General features: G+C 37.2%; 1 protein-coding gene across 3 annotated transcripts in view; it reads right to left on the reverse strand.

The window, feature by feature from the left end:
* Positions 1-16,991, reverse strand: part of SLC30A9 (solute carrier family 30 member 9) — an 87,714-nt gene that overhangs the window by 56,262 nt on the left and 14,461 nt on the right. For 2 of the 3 annotated variants that reach the window (XM_036762718.1, XM_036762719.1), the window contains exons 3-4: positions 12,133-12,195; positions 59-158 (exon numbers count right to left, since the gene is read on the reverse strand). In XM_036762718.1, coding sequence (XP_036618613.1) covers positions 59-158; positions 12,133-12,195 — 163 coding nt within the window. The remainder of the gene's footprint in view (positions 1-58; positions 159-12,132; positions 12,196-16,991) is intronic. The other variant, XM_036762720.1, reaches the window with a different exon arrangement.

Raw genomic sequence — 16,991 nt, forward strand, 5'->3', positions numbered from 1 at the left:
CACACATATTAATAAATCAATAGCTAATTGCTAGCCAGTAAAAATTTAACTGTGGTACCTGGATTTAAGACAGAATTCATTTATTGCTCTGACTCCAGTGATGAAATTATTCTGGGTGTACTTTGGTCCATATTCCCTCTTCTTAAGAACTGCTTTAACTAAAACCAAAAGCAAATAGTGAAACAAACCAAATATACATTTCTTAATGACAAGGAGCTATAATTTCATTAGTGTGGGAATTAAAATTACAATTTCTCCATGCCTTATTATGTGATGGTGTCATGAAATGCTATGGCCACAAAAATCCATTACTTGGTAGCCAGCCTTCTGGTGATGAGCACTTCTAATTTAGCTACATTTTCCAGTGACAGAAACATCACCCATCTCTATTCCCATACTTGAAGCCTTTCCAGTTTGGGAAAACCTGCCAGAGCTTGTGTTCCCTCTCATAGCTTTAGAAAACTCAGTCATCTCCTTGTCATGAGGCAGAACAGGATTTCAGAAGAAAATCAATCATGTACATATAATTAAAACAACACATTTGAGGATTATTACAATGCAGCTGGACAGTAATGTGTAATATACCTAAATGTTCCAATAACTTTCAAAGATAGCCAACTTTTTCCAAATGTACTATATGTAGGGTCAGAAAAGAAAAAAAAACCTCCTAAACTGGTGAAGGAAAGGCTCTAGAAATTGAATGGGGAAGCAATCTTTTATTATCTCTGAAATCTGTGATCTTTTACTATATATAGCATCAAAACAACTTTACTCTAATGCATAGCTTGTTATAGCTGTTTCTGTCAAATCTTTATTGCACTAATGCAGCATAATTTATTTTAAGACTACCTGAAAATTAATTAGAAGTTTCAACTGGAGAAGTAATTGGCTAACATACATGGTAATCAAATATATCCAATGCAAGCTCTTCAAGTCTTTTCTAATGCCTTACCATGCCACGGAGATGACCCTGGTTCTTGAAGGCTGTGTCAGCCAAGCACAAGCTCTGTGGATCCTACCATGCAAAGAAGGTTTTGAGAATGGTTCCTGAAACACTTATATGAACTGACTGCAGAGCGAGGTGAAAAGAACTAGGAGAATAATTTACATAACAACTAAAATAACATACTGTGGAAAGACTGAAGAACCCCTATCAAGGCAATAACCAGTCATGATTGCAAAATAATGCAATATTATTTCCACCTCCTAGCAGGGAAGCAATGGACAAGAAGTACAGAATGAGAAATTTTGTACACAATTTTCAGATACAACCAAGATGTATTTTTTTGTTACAAAGGAGAGGTTCAAACAGTGGCAGGGAGTTGTCAAGGGAAGTTAGTGGGCAGTGGACAGTAAGACCAAAAAAAGAAGAGTGTCACTGAAACATTAAAAAAAAAGTACACAGAACACAGCAGAAGGAAGTTCAAAAGGAGATAGACAAGCAAGGCAGTTTTGTCACTTTAAAAAAATATGTAATAGTAACCAATAGCTTCATACATAATCCTTTTTCTGTCTTTTATAGTGAAATGTTTGTGCTTGTGATGGTTAACAAGTTTACAATAAAAAACAAAACATAATTAAAAGCCAACAGAACAAAGCTTTCCAAGCCATGGCAATAATCACCAACAGTTTGACAACTTTGTGATTAATTCTCTGATAAGGCAACCCGTGAAATAAAAATACAAAGTGGTAAGGAGCCCCCTGCTACTTCTTCAAGGACTGAAGCACAGAGGCAGAAAAGGGAGCAGAGGGCCAAGAATCACAAGTTTGAGACTACTCTCCATGTGAGATTCCAGTCACTACCAGTGAGTGTACGTATTACTGAAGTAACTCAATCACATCAGGTCCTATCATCACTTGTCTCTTGCCAGACCTCAGTCCTGCTCCTGTTGAGTAGCTGCTGATCGCAAATGGAAATCCCACAACCATGTGGAATGAGTACATTACAAATCACTGTTCTCATAACTCAGCTGGCCTCTCACTGCAGCATTCCTCATTCCTTACAAAAGCTATTCAAAATCTCCTCTTCCCTTCTCAAACCACACCACCCTCCCCACCCCACCCCCACAAGAAAAAAAAATCAGTTCATTTGCTGGGAGCTGATTCTTTGCTCTTTCTCTTTGTCTCAAAACTCCTTGACATTACTTTTCGCCTCTCTTCTTTTCTGTAGTTTCTGGTAATGAGGCAGCCCTTCTACTCACCTTTGTAAGCTAGACAGACATGTCTTGTTTTGTTTTAAATCTGGTGGAGGTATTCACCAAAATGAAATAATTCCTTTAATTTTTCTCCCATTTTATTAATAATATATTTATTCTTAGTTTTCAACATTCACTTCCATAAGCTTTAAATTTTCTTCCCCTTCCTATCCCCTCCCTCCCCCAGATGGCTTGCAATCTCATATGGGATCTACACATACATTCCTATTAAACACATTTTCACATTAGTCATGTTGCATAGAATTATACCAAATGGGAGAAACCAGGCGAAAGAAAGAAAAAACAAAATAAAACAAAACAAAAAAAGAGTCCGTTTCACTCTGCATTCAGACTCCATATTTCTTTTTCTGGATGTGGATGGCATTTTCCATCATGAGTCCTTTGGAATTATTTTAGGTGCTTGCATTGCTGGAAAGCACTAAGGCTATCAAAATCAGCCCTCACACACTGTGGCTGTTACCGTGTACAATGTTCTCCTAGTTCTGCTCATCTCACCTAGCATCAGTTCATATAGATCTTTCCAGGTTTCTCTGAAGTCCATCTGTTCATCATTTCTTATAGCACAATAGTATTCCATTACATTGATATACCACTTGTTTAGCTGTTCCCCAAATGTTGGGCATCCCCTTGATTTCCAGTTCTTGGCCACCACAAAAAGAGCTGCTACAAACATTTTTGTACATGTGGGTCCTTTTCCCATTTTTATGATCTCTTTGGCATAAAGCTGTGTGAGGTAGTGAGAGAATAAAATATGAAGGCTTCACAGGGAATATATACATATATGTATACATATATATGTATGTATTTATATCTAAAATGTTTGAGAATCAGTATTTAGAGAAAAGGGAAATGGGATGAATCTGAGTCTGTGGGAATCTGATTATTTAGCTTTTGGGAATGCCTTTCTCCCCCTCCTTCTTTAGATTTCTAGATGTCACCTCAGCTGTGAGTGGAATACAAGATTGTGAAACTGTCCCTATGAATAACTCAGGCAAGACAATATTCAAAATATAGTACTTAAAAATTTAGTTAGCATGTGAACCTCATCAGGCCTAATTTTCATTTTCCTGTAAATCATATGATTTCAGGCATATCAGATGGCATTCTCCTCTCCCCCTCCCCTCACCTATTTCCCCCTATAAGGTAATTCTGTAGCTTTATTCCTGGTTAGATTGCGTGTGAGGCCACTTGTCTCCCGCCAATGAGGATGGGGGGGGGGGGGCGGGTCCAGCCTCTGGGGATGGGATTTCTTAGAACTGTTTGTACAAGGGTATATATCTCCCTGCTTGTCTTCTCCCCAACACCCCCCCACCACCACCTCCCTCATCACTGCTAATCTGCCCTGGTAGAGAGAGAGATGCCCAACTCTCGCAAGACTTGATCAAATGAAGCTTCTGTTTTTTCTAACTTGAAAAACCTCTTTTACTTGAGTCAGTGGTCTTTTGACCCACACAGATTTGGGGGCTCGTCCCGGGGTTCCCCTTAATTGAGGGGGGGTCTCCTTGCCAGGGAGCAGGATCCAGCATTACCCAAAATTTACTGGGGGACTCCTGGTCCTGGTGTGGGCTTCTCCTGGTTGAAGGAAAATCCCCAAGAGAGGGACTCAGAGGAACAGAAGCTGTGCTAAGGCTCCAACATTCTAAAGCAGGGAAAAAGAAAAAAAAAAAAAGCACAGCCAGACAGGTGTCGAAGAGTCATAAATAAGTACGCGTACTCTCCGGAGGTAAGCACTCGGAGGTCTGGGGGTTATCTGTTGAGTCTAAGACTCAGGAAGTGCAGTGACGGCTCCCAACCAAATTAGGGCGGGATAGAAACCCCAAGGGAAAGGACGCTCACGAGGAGGCTTCACGGGGGACTCTGGGGGAGTTGGGCGACCCTCCCCATTTGGCTAAGTTCTTCTGAACTTGGAGGGTGTGGTGACGGCCCTCGTAAATTATGGGAAAAGGAAAATCAAAGTCTACGTGGTAGGAGAGCAAGTGTGAGGTACCTGTAGATAGTCCGTTAGGCAATCGATTGCAAAATTGGAATGAACAACAAAAGTATAAAGGGAAAGGGCAATTAAAACCCAGAGCAAACTTCAGAGCAAAATAGAAAGGAAAACAGCCATAGACAAGAGCTCTTAAAATATTTGAGCTAGGTGGGGAAAATGGATTTTTCCTGATGCTTTGAGGAAAGCTCTCCCAGGGAAAGGGAAAAAGCTTTTGGATTTCTGTATCTCTCTGTCTGTCTGTACCTGTGTTTCTGTGTGAGTGCGCAATATGACATCCTGTAATGTCCACTATCTCTGGTTTTCTCTCCCTCCCTGACTCCAGTCTCTTTGGAGGAGCAAGAGGGCGGAGGAGAGAGAGAGAGAGAGAAAAATGTTTTCTTGTTTAAGTTACGTGATGGAAAAGGCAAGTTGAAGAGGAGTGTCAGGTCAGAATTAGAAAGAAATAAGGTACGTGCAGTTTTAAAGGGGCTTTAATCAAAGTCTCCCAGAAAGGAAAGGCAAGAAAGTAGGGATGTGGGGAAGAGGCATGTGAAGAAGTTTAAGGAAGGCATAATCTATTTTGCACAAACAATGTGAATAGAGAGAGTGAAAGTTTTGGAAACTTTGGGGAAGTTGTTGGAAAAAAAGGCTCTTTCTCCCTCCATCCCAATTCTGGCCAAATTTGGAATGTGAAGAGAGATAAGAAAGAAAGCGGGAAACTTTTCCTGTAAATTTAAGTGAAATGTGTTACTCCTAAATTTGATGCTTAAGATAAGTCAGAATTTATTACGCTATTTGGCAGTAAGGCAAATTCAGAAAATGCACAGATCTGAAAAAAGGATACTTTGAGCTCCCCAGTACAAGGAGAAAGGACTTCAAAAAAATCTAGAATGTGTTCTACAATGCATTGTAATTACGGTTTCCCAATTTTCAGAATTAAGAACGTTAAGTAATGATTCTATAAATAGAATTGGAAAATATTTAATAACATAAAGGTATTAAATAAATCTATAGAGTTAATAAGTACTTTTTTACATACAACTACAGAGATCCTTATGTGCAATTTAGTGACCCTCATTCCTATTTGAGTTTGAAGGAAAAAAAAGTGGCTTAAAGCTTCCAAAATAGAAAAATATAAGCAGAGAATGAGAGCCAATCTGAACATATTTTACCCAAAAGACTGTTACTTACTACATCCCTGAGAAACAAAAACACTTGCTAGAATAGGAATTATCTCAATAGATATATATTTCTAGCTTGCTGTGATTTTCCTAAGTTTGCTACTTGGAAAGTTTAAAAAGTGATTCAGCTGTGAATATACAATGGAGAGTTGGCTCCTTTTCAAAATAATTGCCATTTAGTAAACCATGTATTTCTACCTTCACCTGTAGTTAACATAAGGTTACAGCTAAAACAATTCGGCCAGCACTTATGAACCTTGTAAGATTGTTAACTAAGTTATTTGGGATTATTGTTAAATTAATGTTAAAAACCAATAAACTTCTGGAGAGATAAAAGAAATTATGTCCACCCACCTTCCAGGCTAGATTCGTGGGTGGGTTCTATTAAATCTTATATGGATATTGATTAGGGTAAAGATATTAATTATTGTGAGTTATTATTATTCCCGTTCAATTAATTATCAAACCCCTCTGCCTGGACAGGAAACTGACTATACGTTAGCAAAGATTCAAATTTCTTAGGCTTCCTTTTTACCTAGGACAAAAGAAGTAGTTAAAATACTGGTCCAGCACCTTTCAAACTGACCTGGTTATAATAGGTGATTCAAGACAGTAAAACTTTCCCAAGAAAAATGAGAATGGAACTTAGAAATGCGTATCTGAATAATTAAAAAAAGAGTGCATATTGTTATTTGGCATCGAGAAATTTATTAACTATATAGTCCCAGGAAATTCTATTTACTGTAGTTTACTGTTCAATGAGGGGATGGTGGTGGAATTAATTCCCAGGGATATTACAAAGATCACATGATTATAAAGGTGCTTAGCACAATGCATGGCACAAAATAAATGCTATTTGAATATAAACTGTTTTAAGTTGAATATAATTGCTTCATATTCATTAATTTTATATGGATTTTCTTTACCGTCAGGTGAATGATTCTCTGTATAAGGCAATTTGGGAATCTCCTCCAGGGGACCGAGGTATAGCCCAGGATCTTCCTGTCAGGACTCTGGAGGCTGACCTGGGTCTCCCTAGCTGTGTGATCCAGATGTAGATAATTCCTCCCTTGGTGCTGATTAATTGTGGTAATACTGGATAACTATGAAGACTTACTGGCTGTAACATAACTATTGAGATTTACTGGTTGTGACATAATTATTATGACTTACTAATTGAGACCATTACTATTATTATTAATGTAAATATTAGTAATATATATGTAAAATTTGAGACTGTGTTGTCAGAAAAACAATTTCTTTTATAATCTAAATGTTGTTAGGCTAAGAATTATACTGAGTTAGAAAACTTTTGAATCATTCTAATTGACCATGTATTACAATATTTTGTAGTGTTATAATTTAAGAAATCATAAATTACCAAATTTTGTCTTTAATTGTTTTGCTATCATTTAGGAAATTTGTGAGATTGTTAACTAAGTTACTGAGGTTATTGCTTAAATCTAGTATTTACAAGAGTATGTTTAGTTTTTTTTCTTCAATTATGTGGAAAAGGTTTGGTGATCAAACTTAAGAATTGTTTAGCATAAGGAATTAATAATAATATCAGGATAAATTACAAGCTGTTTCTGAGAAAGGGAGATATTTTTATGAATTAAAGTTTTGTAAAATCCTTTGCATGATTTTTAGAAAGCCTCGACCTTGAATAAGTGTGCTCAGAAAAACAGCAAAAGATAGCAAACAGACCCAAGGTTTTTCTATTAACCCCTCTCAGAAAGAGAGAGATTTATTTTCCCCAACCTAGCAGAAGGAAAAAAAAAAAAGAATGGGGGAGGAGATGTAAGCCAGTGGTGTTCCTCCCCAAAGTATTAGACTCAGTGTCACATGGGGCTGGCCAGAATGTGTACAGGCAGTGGTAGGTAGTGCCATTCTGGCAGAAGAAAACAGGAAGTAGAGGAAGAGGCCAAAGGTACAGAAGCCTGACAGTCAATTTCTATATTTAGGGTAAGACAGCCCATCCTTTTATAAATAATTATTATTACTTTTTTTAATCATCTAGAAATGTTTTTGATGTCACTGAAATTTATTTTTTTATTACAGATAAGAGCAGTTTGGTTATTTTGTTGACTATTGTTTTAATGCTAAAACTAAAAATGGCTAATTGATTACTGTATGTAAAAAGAAGGGAATAATGTAAAGCTCTATCCAGTGGGTTCTGCCCATTCAGAACAGTCTTCCTCTATGCATGGGAGTAAGCAGGCAAAGGACACCCGTATTAACCCCTTCCTGAGAACCATGTTCATTCTCCTTATTTTGCAAATTGCCAAGGCCCCTGGAAACTATCTGCACAGGCAAGGTCATCAACCCCAGGAAAAGAACTTGTTTGAGTTATGTAGGTACTAAACAATGAACTTAGCTTGCTGAGAAATTGAAAGTTTATGTACAATAGATTGAAAGGATTCTAATATTTGGTTTTTACACCAGGACAAGTTTAAAGTAGAGAATGAAAGATGTTTAATTAAATCCCTTATGTATGTGAGTCCTGGTAAATCTTTATTGCTTATTGCAGCTCTGTATCTGCCTCTAAGCTCTGAATTGGTGAAACTTGCTGTTTAAGGCTAAAGGCACTTGGGACCATAATTAATTTTGTTTTGAATTTGAATTTGGGTATAGTTGTCTGCATTAAATCAGTATCTGAGAGAAATGCCACAAGCTACTCAAAGAGAGTACACTGTTAACAGGTGGAGGTCTGCATTTGGGAAAAAAGCTAAGGGGACAATCTTAGTTTCAATCTAGGATGCGATCCTCCTGGATCAGTTTCCCCTTGTGTTCCTTTGGAAAGAAAAGTTTCCCACCTATTTCTGAGTTTAGCTGTGACATGGAAGAGATACTGCATAATTGAATAATCATAACTATATCTGGATTTAAACAAAGCCAAGGATATTTTATCCTGTCCTATTTGGCACGTCACATGTCCCTGATTTTTTCCTTCTATAGCAAATTTCAGTTATCAGAGCAAGTAGTTAGTATAAGACATAAGTTCTTTTGTGTTATCTTACTAGGCAATCTAATCTTATTTTTATCTATAACTAGAACATCTGCAGAAATTTATGCAAACTGCTTAAGACTCACCTTAAGATGTTCCCTTTGTTTAAAAGGATTCTAAGAGCAGTAGTGTTTTTCCTGTGATCACTCTCTTACTGCTACCAATGTGAGATTCCATTACAACACCTTTTTGACTTAGAAACTTTGTGATATCTAAGAATTCTGCAATAACTAGAAACTTTGTTATAATACTGTGGAATTACTGTAACTTAAGGACTTTCGCGCCAACTTAGTAAAGCTTTATGAACAAGGGTAGAAATGTATGCGAGTCACTTGGGCTCGTTTTGTAAATGTTCCTTAAGCAAAATGAGAATGTTATTTTTTTATGTGATTAATATCATGCTTGTCTAAAGTTTTGTTACAATTAATAATGCATGCATTAATACATTAATACAATTAATAATGCATGACCAAAAGGTTAAGATTCTATATGTATTGTGTTAAAAATTGACTTATTCAATGTATTTATGTATGTACTGAAGCCTGTTATTAATTCTTCAAGTGACCTCTCATCCTCCTGATGAGGAAATTAACAATGGATGAATGTAAAGTGTAAGACACTGGGTTCTGAAGTGAATTTCTTAAATATGACAACTAGCCATGGTTCAAATTTTGAGTGTGTAAAAATGATCAGGGTATAAGGATTAGAAATGGTAACTTAAAATTGTGCTAAGGTAACCTTTGTAGGAGAATGGACAGAAAGCTGGTTCCTACAAGAAGCAGCAGCTGTGGGGATGGCTGAAACAAATACCAAGGACCAGAAGACTTCATTGATGCTCCCTGACAGAGAGCAGTATGGGAAGAGATTTTTGAATTTTAAAGGGACGATTGTGTTATCGTATTCTTTTGGGTCTCTGTATTTGTACTTATAAAGGGGACTGTCCCCTTTGATTTGTCAATACGTTGATCAATCCCTCCCATATTTATTAAAAAGGGTAATGGGAACACCAGCATGATGGGAAAGAAAATGTGGTATAAAAGTGTGATGAATGAAGAAGATAGATAGTGGATAATTCATGTCAGCAATGGTGTGTGAAGTCTTCAAAATAGTGTCAAGAAGAAGGAGGATTATGTGAGGTAGTGAGAGAATGAAGTGTAAAGGCTTCACAGGGAATATATATATATAAAATATGTATTTTATATATATATGTATTTATATCTAAAATGTTTGAGAATCAATATTTAGAGAAAAGGGAAATGGGATGAATTTGAGTCTGTAGGAATCTGATTATTTAGCCTTTAGGAATGTCTTTCTCCCCCTCCTTCTTTAGATTTCTAGATGTCACCTCAGCTGTGAGTGGCATACAAGATTGTGAAACCTTCCCTATGAATGACTCAGGCAAGACAATATTCAAAATAGAGATAGTACTTAAAAATTTAGTTAGCATGTGAACCTCATCAGGCCTAATTTTCGTTTTCCTGTAAATCATATGATTTCAGGGATATCAGATGGCATTCCCCTCTCCCCCTCCCCTCACCTATTTCCCCCTATAAGGTAATTCTGTAGCTTTATTCCTGGTTAGATTGTGTGTGAGGCCACTTGTCTCCCACCAACAAGGATGGGGGCGGGGAGGGGGCCAGCCTCTGGGGATGGGATTTCTGTTTGTACAAGGGTATATATCTCCCTGCTTGCCTTCTCCCCAACACTCCCCCCCACCGCCTCCCTCATCACTGCTAGTCTGCCCTGGTAGTGAGAGAGATGCCTAACTCTTGCGAGACTTGATCAAATAAAGCTTCTGTTTTTCCTAACTTGAAAAACCTCTTTTACTTGAGTCGGTGGTCTTCTGACCCACACATAGCCCTAGAAGTGATATTGCTGGGTCAAAGGGTTTGCATATTTTTATAGCCCTTTGGGCATAGTTCCAAATTGCTCTCCAGAATGGTTGGATCAGCTCACAGCTCCACCAACAATGAATTAGTGTCCCAACTTTCCCACATCCTCTCCAACATTTATCATTTTCCTCTTTTGCCATGATAGCCAATCTGATAGGTATGATGTGGTACCTCAGAGTTATTCTGATTTGCATTTCTCTAATCAATAGTGACTTTGAGCATTTTTTCATATAACTATAGATTTAATTTCTTCCTCTGAAAACTGCTTGTTCATATCTTTTGACCATTTATCAATTAGGGAATGACTTGTATTCTTGTTAATTTGACTCAGTTCTCTATATATTTTAGAAATGAGGACTTTATCAGAGACACTAGTTGTAAAAATTATTTCCCAGTTTTCTGCTTCCCTCCTAATCTTGGTTGCATTGGCTTTGTGCAAAAACTTTTCAATTTAATGTAATCAAAATTATCTATTTTGCATTTCATCATGCTCTCTACCTCTTGTTTGGCCATAAATTCCTCCATTCTCCATAAATCTGACAGATAAACTACTCCTTGCTCCCCTAATTTGTTTATAGTATCAGCCTTTATACCTAGATCATGTACCCGTTTAGACTTTATTCTAGTATACAGTGTCAGACGTTGGTCTATGGCCAGTTTCTGCCATGCTATTTTCCAGTTTTCCCAGTAGTTTTTGTCAAACAGTGAGTTCTTACTTTAATTTTTTTAGTATCCTCTTCCTCTAGTTCACTGACTCCAGCATACATTAGAGAAAGAAATCCAGATACTAGATTTCTAAAGTAAACTGTGTGAGTCTTTTCGATTTTAACACATGTCACTTGCATGATGTTGGAGACTCACTTTACTTTTTCTTGTTCTCAGATGTGTATATTGTAGCTTAGAATATTTTCATTCAGATTAGAAGGGAAACTTAATAAATACATATATTAATCAATTAAGTATTTATTAAGTATCTGATATATTCTAGACACTACCTAATAAGAAGACAAAAAGGTAACAGTCCCAGCCTAGTAGAAGCATGCATTCCTAATAAGGAAAAACAAAATGTACAGATATAAACAAATACAAGTTAATTTGAGGGCTAGGGGAAATGCACTAGATGCTGAGGTGGGGGGGTTAGAAAAAGTACTCTTATAGGAGGTAGTGCTTGAGCCGAGCTAAAGGAATCTATTGATTCTAAGGGTAGGCAGTGAAGAGAGAGAACATTTCTGACATGAGGAACACATGTGCAAAGGCATAAGAGACAAGAGATAAGACTGTTATGTGGGGAATAGCAAATAATCCAGTTAGCGGGATTGTAGATGGCATAAAGGAGGGAAGACAGACTGTAGCCAGATTGTGAATGGTTTTAAAAGCCAGAGATATTCCAAAGGCAAAAGGGAGTCCCCGGAGTTTTTTGAGCAAGGGGGTAACACAGTCAGAACTGTATTTTAGGAATACAGTTTTTAGGCAGTTTTGGGGAGGATGGATTAGAAAAGGAATACACTTGAGGTAGGGAGACCTCGTGCAGACTAAGAGACTAATACTACAGTGCGAGGGTGAAGTGATAAGACCTGAACTACAGTGGGAACAAGTGACAAGTGAGTGACAGGGAGAAAAATGCAAGAAACTTAGGGGGAGGGGAGAGAAAGGGAGGAGCAGGTTTCAAAAAACATGAAGAGTTGAGAATGACACTAAAGTTGAGAACCTGAGTAACAATAAGAATAGCAGTGCACTCAACAAAAACAGATGTTAGGAAGGAGGATAGTTAATAATTGAGTGTTTTATCTCCAATGAACTGGAAGGAAGGAAAACTTTTAACAACAACCACAAAATATGAGAAAATAGAAATAAATCATACATTTACCTCTTACTTGGAGAGGTTCTTGCTTAATAAGTGGGGTTTGGAGTCCAAGGCTGGTATCTGGTACTGTAAATTTCAAGAGTTATTTATATTGATGTAGAGATATATAATTATTTTCTGCCAAACTTACAAACTCAAGAATCAAGTTTTAAAACATTCCATCACAAACCATAATTGCGAGACATGTAATATTTTTACTATTAAATACAAGTCACTTCTGCCTTGTTGCTTACATTTTCTAGCTATTGAAAAAAGCATTTCCATATGGCTTTTCTAGCTTATAGATTCTGCCAAATACCTGGCATTGACATTGCCCAGTACAGTGTCTTAAACAAGTTAATTATCACAGAGTCAATGAGAATACCAATGAAATGGAAACCAACTGTATTTTGTACATATTTAACCTTAAAGGATCTAAGATTTCACTGGTGTGGGTACTTGTCTACAAATTTAGATTATGATACCTTCTTCACCAAACCTCAGTAGACTCCATATCTCATCTGCTGTAACCAAAAATTTTTTCACCTAGTAACCATGTTTAAAATATATCTGTGTGTGTGTGTGTGTGTGTATACGTACACACACACACACACACACATATATCCTTTTAAATGGGTATGAATTTAGTTGAAAGACTGTTTGAACAATCAAGCTCTGAGTGATCCATTACACCAGATGTGTAATAACTGGGACAATTGTCATTTTTATTATACATAATTTTGTATAAAATTTCAAAAAATAAGAAAAATCAATGGAAAAAAATAATTCAATGCGTACTATTTTACAAACAGCTTTCTGGAACATGGAAAGCAAGACTAATCTCCTAAGGTGTTTTGATTTGATATTCTGTAAGGTGGAATTCTATTTTAATAAGGTTACATGATGGCATTTTTAAATGTAATTATTTATATTTAAGCAAAAATTATAACTAGTGGCATTTTACACTGAGTTAAATAATATACCCTACTTTATAGTCTAGATATATTGTAATTAAATAGTATTTTTAGTTAGGGGTAGCATGGTGTAGTGGACAGAGCACTGGACTTGGGAGTCAGGAAGTCCAGGGTTCAAATCCTCCCTTTGAGACTGCCTAGTTTGTGACTATAGGCAAATCACTTATCTGAATCTCAGTTTCCATACATGTAAAATGACCCTTCTCAGAGTTATTATGAACTTCAAACTGGACGTTCTATATAAAATCTTTTGAAAACTTTAATGAGCTGCATAAATGTTGGGTTTTATTACTTGTTGTGTCTGTCCTTCATTCTCAAAGAGGACCATGACATCAGGCAAATGATAACATGACTTGTAGTTGACTTTGATTTCAGTGAGGGAGAGCTGTCCAAGGTCACCAATCTCACTTTCTCCTCCAGAGCCATCTGGATCCAGTGACCAGATATTCATCAAGACTACTAAAGATGGCCCAGGATGCATTAGGTGACCCTGGCTCTCCCAGGCAAAGATCTTTCCAGGTTCTCGCTTTGAGTGAGGTATCTCATTCAGTGAATAGGACTCTTTAAGAAGTAAGTTGAGGGAAGGCCCCTTTAATCAAAAACTCAAAAAAAAAAAAATCAACCTGGGAGGGGAAAACTCTCAAGGTTCCTGCCCAAAAGAGAAACAGTTACCATTTAGTATTTACATTCACTCCGTGCTAGGAGGGCAGACTACTGTCCAATCTATGAGCGCCAGAGTAAATTGGGTTTAAGGATAAGGTTTTTGATCAAGAAATCAAGCCAATAAACCCAAAGTTAAGGAGCAGCCTTCGGCAGTCAAAATGTACCTTCCTTTGCACAAAGCATGGGAAGGGTAGGGGAGGGGAGAGGAGATTTTATTACTTACAGGTTATCAGAAGATCTGCAGTTTAAGATATTTATTTTAAGTAATTTGGTTTCTTAAAGGGAAAAAGTCTAAATGTTTCCAAAACTTATCTCCTTCTATTAGATCATGTACAACTGAAAAATGCTGGCATAGGTTTCTGAGAGCCCCCTCCTTCCCAAAATAATCAAAGTTATTCAACCAAGTCCCGTAAAATGAGTTTCTCTTAGGCTGATATTTCTAGATATTCTACTCATTACCAACTGTCAAGTTGTAGTCACTAATTATAGAGTGTTCTGAATCACAAGCCAGAAATGCTATTAAACAGCTCAAATGCATGTATGAATACTTATTCTGCACACCACCTTAATAAACTTACACTGCATCATCATCAGAATAAAATCCTTATGATTTCAATAACTAACTAGACATTCTAATCCATGAATATCTCCAGACATTTTGTTTTATGCTCAGGCACTGGATGTATGCCACACATCTGCTGTCATTAGGAAAATTAAAACTAATTTTATTGAAATTTAAATCATCTAAGTGCTCCTAAAAAACTTGAAAATTCTCTAGTAAGTCTATGTCTGTTAATGAGATGCTCCTGACTTTACCATGTGGTTTGAATTATTCAAAAGTAAAATATTCTCAAAATCTTAACTACACAAATTATCTTTCAATCAAACAATTATTCATTTGCTGCCCTATCTTGTGGCTAACAAGGCCTAATTTGATCTGAGCAACACTTCATCAAAAACTGAGACCAACTTGGAAGTAAACAAGCATTCTGATCTCAGTAAGGGGGGAAAAAAATCCATGGGGTTCATTTCCAAATACTGAAAACAGTAACAGCTCCAATTATATGTACCCATAACAATATTACATTTTTCAATGTTAATTATATTACTTCCTTCACTTCTCCACAGTGTTAATTAATTTCTTCCTTCTACTCTAGTAAACATTGTTTTCTTGTCCCACTTCTGTGTAAAGAGAATAGGACATTTTTCTAATTTGTCATCTCTTCCACTTCTAATCCAGCATTTTCCTCAAACCTTGTCTAAGCAGAGTTCTCAATCCCTACAGTAGGCAAAGTAAGAAATTTAATTAAACTAAATCAGCAAAGATTTAGGTAAGCCAAAAGAAGGCATTTCCTAATACAGGCTATTCAAAGAGTATACAGCTCTCCCTTGGAGATCTTAATACAAAAATGGATACATCAATCTGCTTAAGATAGAGTGGCTATAATATTACCTAAGGCCTGAAGGTTTCTATTATTCAAAGGACTTCTAAGAAAATGGCTTTACAATTAGAAAAGTCAGAAAAAAGTCACTGTTTTTTCCTTCCTCACTATATAATGTATCTCTAATAACCAACATTCATCTGTAACTGCAAAAATTTTCTTAAAATAAAATGAAGAAAAAGCATGAATGCTTAAAATGTCATTTCAGAAACAAAATTTCCTGACACTGTCTCCTATGTTCTGTGTAAAGTATATGTAGTTGAGGGCATTCAACCACAAAAATAATTTTTAAAAAATTAATGTTCAAAATGATGACCCTGATTCACTGTCAAAGGGTACAAGTAGAGGAGTCAGCATGGATCAGAAGAAGGACAAGCTCTTCACCAACAATTGGGATAAAAGAGGAGAGAATGAGGGATCGTGTCAAGGAAATTTAAGTTGTAGAGTAGGGAAGAAGGAACTCATTAAATGGACTATTTTTTCAATAAAATAGGATGTGAGGTCTTTTGCTGAGAGGATGATGCAGCAGGAGGTATGGAGGGATTGAAGACAAAAGGTTTGAATAGTCTCTGCAGGGAACAGGATAGGATCTGAATTAATCAGTAAATTGGCAATTATTAAGCACCTACACTTCGCTAAGTACTAGAGCTTGCCTGGTTACAGTACGGAATCAGCTCAGACTAAATAACATAAATTTGTAATGGACCCAGTCAAATGGAAAGCTATGTGAGATTTCTTCTAACACATAAGTAGGAGCAAAGAAAGTGAATGGTGGGCTTAATCCAGGGCTGGGTTTGGCAAGGTGGGAGCAACGGGAGGACGAGGGAGCAAGAGATTCTATAGTAGAAGATAACTATAGAGTCAATATAGGAAAGGAAGAAAATGAAGTCAGAGTAGGGACGATGGCCTATAGGAGTACTGAGATATGAAGGGGACTAAAAGTCAGAATGAGAATGAAGAATACGTGTATAAAGATGCGATGTGGTCAAATAAGGCGATTTCAGAATTCTTGATCATGGAAGGTAAAGTACTCAGATGATAGTGAGACCAAGGGTGTATTCTTTGTGGATGAGGCAGGAAGAAGAAATAGGTCATGAGAGTTGAGAAGACTGAGTGAGGAACTGTGAAGCCATAATGTCTGAAGTCCCCTATTATAATGGCAGGGGTTGGGACAGAAAGGTAGACTGTGAGTCAGGTACTGAACTCCTTGAGGAAAGGAGAATAAACTACTATTAGAAGCATGTGGTAGTAAATAGCACTATCAGCATTTGAACTAAGTGATATATTTAGAGAGAACCTCAAAAGAGAAGAAGCTGCTGAAAAATAGTAACAGAGGGAGGGTCTGGAAGTAACTATCCTCCCCCTTCTTCAAGTCCATCATCCTTGATCTGGTCTCACCATCTTCTCAGTGTCTTGACACTCAAGTCAAGTTGGCCAGTTAAACTATACACTACCCTATAATCAGTGGTGGGTTTCAGCCAATTCACACCGGTTCAGCAGAATTTTATGTTGAGTTTGGCAAAACCGGTTGTTAAAATGGCACTTGTAATAGGGTTCTCTCTAAGGAGGATGCCTGGGCAGCCGCCCAATGTGGAAATCACAAATATGTATTTCCCGCCCTCCCCCCCCACCAAAGGTGGTACTGTGTTCCTGCCCAGGAAATAAGAGTCTGGGATGGAGGCACAGGGGAAAGCAAGAGTGCAGTAATTAAGTACCAGCACAAGATGGAATGAGGAAGGGAAGGGCAGAGCTAGGCCCAGGATGGGAGCACTGGCTACACCCCCAGCAAAAGCTGCTGCCACTG

The sequence above is a fragment of the Trichosurus vulpecula genome, chromosome 6 (assembly GCF_011100635.1).
Source record: "Trichosurus vulpecula isolate mTriVul1 chromosome 6, mTriVul1.pri, whole genome shotgun sequence".
NCBI lineage: Eukaryota > Metazoa > Chordata > Mammalia > Diprotodontia > Phalangeridae > Trichosurus > Trichosurus vulpecula.